The sequence below is a fragment of the Vigna umbellata genome, chromosome 5 (assembly GCF_029865625.1).
Source record: "Vigna umbellata cultivar VRB3 chromosome 5, Vumbellata_1.0, whole genome shotgun sequence".
Classification (NCBI taxonomy): Eukaryota; Viridiplantae; Streptophyta; class Magnoliopsida; order Fabales; family Fabaceae; genus Vigna; species Vigna umbellata.
The window spans coordinates 4,429,923-4,434,829 of NC_142169.1; the positions used below are offsets into that span (position 1 = coordinate 4,429,923).

The 4,907-nt window shown below is 39.5% G+C and overlaps 1 protein-coding gene across 1 annotated transcript; it reads right to left on the minus strand.

The window, feature by feature from the left end:
* Positions 1 to 2,666: 2,666 nt before the first annotated feature.
* LOC148197554 (uncharacterized) lies at positions 2,667 to 3,797 on the minus strand. Its single transcript, XM_088115567.1, has one exon. It carries the CDS (start codon positions 3,795 to 3,797, stop codon positions 2,667 to 2,669), a length of 1,131 nt encoding a protein of 376 aa, XP_087971693.1.
* Between the last annotated feature and the right edge of the window lie 1,110 nt (positions 3,798 to 4,907).

A 4,907-nucleotide genomic window follows, 5' to 3' on the forward strand; every position in this document is an offset into this window, starting at 1 on the left:
GGGCTTGGGGGCCAGGTAGAACTGGGCTTTGGGGGCCAGTGTGGAAACTGGGCTTGGGGGCCAGTGTAAAAACTGGGCTTGGGGCCAGTGTGAAAACTGGGCTTGGGGCCAGTGTGAAAACTGGGCTTTAGGGGCCAGTGTGGAAACTGGGCTTGGGGGCCAGTGTAAAAACTAGGCTTTGTGGGCCAGTGTAGAAACTGGGCTTGGGGCCAGCGTGAAAATTGGGCTTGGGGCCAGTGTGAAAACTGGGCTTGGGGCCAGTGTGAAAATTGGGCTTGGGGGCCAGTATGGAACTGGGCTTTGGGGGCCAGTGTGGAAACTGGGCTTGGGGGCCAGTGTAAAAACTGGGCTTTGTGGGCCAGTGTAGAAACTGGGCTTGGGGCCAGCGTGAAAACTAGGCTTGGGAGGCCAGTGTAGAAACTGGGCTTTGGGGGCCAGTGTAGGAACTGGGCTTGGTTGGCCAGGTAAAACTGGGCTTTTAAATTTTGAAATTCTTGAAACTTGTAATTTTGTGATATGTTTTCTAATTTTGACAGAAATTTGATTTTTGGAAAGACATCAAGGCGTTGAAACCCTTCATTACAAAGTATTAAAATCTTGATTTGGGATCAGGATGCCAAGACCCTATAATGAGAGAAAAAACGTGATCGAAATGAAACAATATGGCTTGAAAGAGAGAATCTGAATGTTATTCTTTTTGTTTTTGTTCTTTTTTTCTGTTTTTTTTTTTTGTGAGTCAATTGTCTTACTTGCAATCATCAAACTGGTCATTATTTCCAATGGTTTTTTTTTTTCTTTTTTTTTTTTTCTCCTTTTTATGTTCGAAAAGCGAGGAATGTCATACATCCGAGATCTAATTTTGAGATGATTACATTTTGACTTTTTCTTCCAAGACTTTAGTGCACACATGTTTGAATTTACTGGCAAGTGAAAGATGAGAGTTGTTTAGAATGGTTTGGAAGAGAATGGGATAGCCATGCGGGCATGTCACCTCATATGCTTCCTAAAGGAGGTAAGGGCCGAAGCGAAACACGAGGTACTTAAAAGTTACCCCGGTTTGGTGAGTATGGTGATGAATCCATGATAATTCAGGTGGAAAATTCAAGTAAGATCCGCAAAGCTGCCCTAGTCTTGAGATTATGGGTTGATGAATTTCAAGAAAAGACGTGTGATGAGATCCACCAAGCTGCCCCAGTTTTGTTGTTTTTTTTTTGTTTTTGGCGTGAGGTTTAGTTTGGAAGAGCTAGTGGGCATGAAAAGGATCGACTAAAAGGATGACCCCAATTGGTCTGATTTTCTGTTGCATGCTTTTGCCTAGTTGGCAAAGAGATCCCTTCTTGAGACATTACTCTTTTTTTTTCATTCATTTTCAAACTTTTTGTTTTTGTTTTTTTTTTTCATTTTTTCAACCCTCCTTTTTTTAAACGCATTGAAAGTCATTTCTCCTTATCGCAAAATTAAGCTTCATGAAAACGTGAGCAAACATTATTCAATCTGTGTGGACTTTATTAGGCTTGTAATGTGGCTAAAGGCTAAAGGTATTGAAAAAAGATATAAAGACTCAAATGGATGCTTGTCGGTTATTATTTTTTTGAAACAAGGGTTATCATCTGGCATTGTGTCAACTATTTGATCTTTTGAGCACTCTTCCTTTTTCTTGAACTTCGTTTTTTCATTCTTTTCATTTATCATCACTTTGTGATTTTTTTATTCTTTTATTTTTGTTTTTTCGTTTTTGTTTGTTTACCCTTTTGAAGGATTCTCTCGTTTGATTATTCAGTGCTCTTCGTCTGCTTCTCGAGTTGACTCATACTGATGATAACCCTTACTTGGGAATAATTTTGAAGAAGAATTTATTTTTGGCTCAAACGGGGTAACAATGGTTATAGTTTTTGCTTTTTGGATAAAGAAAGAAGGCCACACATCATTTTGAACTCTGATTGCTTTATTTTCAAAAGATTAATTTTACGATTAGATGACCTCAACATGAGTTCTTTTTTCCTTTCTTTTCCTTTCTAGACTGCCCTTTCGGGTTTTCAATCTAGTGGGCTTATTCTCTTTTCGAAAGTTCTTTTGTTTGTCTCAATGGATTCAGGGATCACCCAACTAGCACAAGCGAGGAAAATTTTGGTCCAGCCAATCTGCCCCAATGTAAAGGTTTTTGTTACTGAGGACAGTGATAATGTTTGTTGGGGAAAATCTTTTATTTTAGAGAAAGTGAAGGGTGAAGGCTTTCAAGCAACACGCGCACAAGCATCTCGAAAGAAAACATTAAATTGTTATTTTGAATTCAACATTTGACCTCGGAATAATCTGACACTACAACTTTTGTTTTCGATTATCATTTCTTTTATTCCTTTTTTGCTATTTTCGAAAAGCAAGAGTTTGATGATTTACAAGAAAGACGAGTGACTCAAGATTGCCTGCATTTTTTTTATTTTGTTATTTGCAGCTTTCGTTTTCTCCGTGACACCCTATTAGGACATGATTTCCAGTAAACCTTGGAGATACCACGTAATGAAAGTTCACATTAAAAGTCATGGATGGAAACATGATATCAATGAGCATAGCCCTCATAGCAAGACAATTCGTAAACATGAGCAAAACAACATCAGTTTCGCCTTTTACAATAACCTATGCTTTCCCACATAGTCCTAGAGTCCTCTTCATTTGTTCATGGCATTTGTAGAGGCGAACTCACGCCTTGTCAGAGTGCTGGATTGACTTTCTTCAAACTTTAAACATCCTGAATCGATCAAAGATTGCACTTTATGCTTTAGAGCCTTGCATGCCTCTGTTGAATGTCCACGCGCTCCTTCATGATAATCACACTTGGCATTTATGTCATAGTTCTTTGGGTAAGGAGGTCGTACAGGCCTGGTGGGACAAACCTCTATGAGGTTGTTGCGGAGAAGATCTGGCAGTAACTCTGTATAGGTCATGGGGATTGGAGTAAAGTTGGCGACCTTTTCATCACGATTGTAATTTCTTCGCTGAATGGATCGATTGGACCCATAGGAATGTGACACTTGAGGATAGGCAGTAAAATGTGAATTAGCTCTTCGTTCTTCATGTCTAGGACCATACTCATTTAAACTTGCTACTAGCTTTGGGCCTAGTGCAATTTTTCCATTTCTTATGCCACCCTCAACCCTCTCTCCAATTACTACTATATCAGCAAAACTTGAGGAGACATTGCTTATCATGTGTTCATAAAATGGTGGTTGTAGAGTATTCAACAGTATGGTAGTCATCTCCTTGTCCCTCAGAGGCGGTTCTACTTGAGCAGCAATTTCTCTCCACCTTTGGGCATATTCTCTGAATGATTCAGACTCTTTCTTCAACATGTTCTGCAATTGTACTCTATCAGGTGTTAGATCTTTATTATATTCATACTGCCTTAGGAATGCATCAACCAGATCTTTCCATGAGTAGATGTGAGTCGTTTCTAAGCGCATGTACCAAGTTAGAGCCACGCCAGTTAAACTTTCTTGAAAGAAGTGAATCAAAAGTTTTTCATCGTTGGCATAAGCTGCCATTTTTCTGCAGTACATGGTTATATGGCTCCTTGGGCAAGTATTTCCCCGATATTTCTCAAACTCTGGCAACTTGAACTTTAGAGGTATCACCACATCAGGAACTAAACATAGTTTTCTAGCATTTTCAAACTTAAAGCTTCCTCCAACTTCTATGGCTCTCACGCTTTTCAAAAGCATTTCAAATTTATGTCGGTCAACCTCAACATCCATTGGCGTAATGACACGAGGAGCAGATTTCAACTCGGGTTGCTTCGTCATTGTCTTACTCACAACGCGTGGTTGAATCATTTCGGTAGGGACCATGAAAGTGCCCCAAGCTTCTTTCCTCTTTCAACTACGTTATTTTTCACCTTTTGAATGCAAAGTTGTCCCGAGTCCACTCCCAAGGGTGGAGTGTAATTCAAGAAGAAGACATATCGAGGGAAAATTGGTGCCCCTAAAACTCTTTGTTGCGGATGTGGTGTGGGCGAATCCCCAGGATTTCGTAAGGCCTTTTAGGATTCAACTCATTTGCCCATTCAATTGTTGGACACCGACTTTCATCTCTTGTTGAACTTTCCCTTGGTTCTCTAAGATTTGGTAACTGGTTCGAGTCCTTTAGGGTATCTTGGATGTTTAACCTTATTTTAAAGTTTTTTTTTTATGAAACAAATTAAGAAAAAGAAAATGAAAAAGAAAAAGAAAAAGAAGAGACAATGTAGTTCAAATACTCTAGTCAGAAATTATGAAGCTGTGAAAACATCGCCCCAGCATAGTTTGGAAATTAACATGAAACAAAGTCCATAGGGTAGTTCATCACTCAGAAGTTCCAAAAATGTGAGGCACAGGCAATCTGGGTCAACTACCTCGGGCCTCATCCATCAGATTCTTCATTTGTACGATCAGTTTCTTGCAACAATTGAGGAAATTTTCAATCCCCTTAGACGGTTTAAATATCGACATTGCAGACTCAGCATCAGTTGATAACTTCATAACGTCTTCAAGGGCTCCATTAGCGAGGGAAGCCAGTTGTGAGGGACTCCTCATTCAGTTCCTTTGTAACTCACCCTTCTTCAACGACATACTCTTTCATCTGAATCATCAATGCTTGATGTCCCCTTTTAGCTCAATGACATTTCTTCTCCAGTTTTGTCATTGCTGCTTTTATCCACTGCTCATCATTTTGAAATTGCTTTTCTCAATTTGGGTAGGGGAAATTAACGTGAATTACAACTTGATTGTCTTAACCCTTTATGTGATTCACTAGCTAAGGAAATCTTTCATTAACAGTCCATGATCTTGGGCCTTTCTTCGAAGCGAACAACATTGCCCCCAAGTGTCCTTAACTTAATGAAGCATTTCAGCAAAGATTCATTCCTCATATGATCT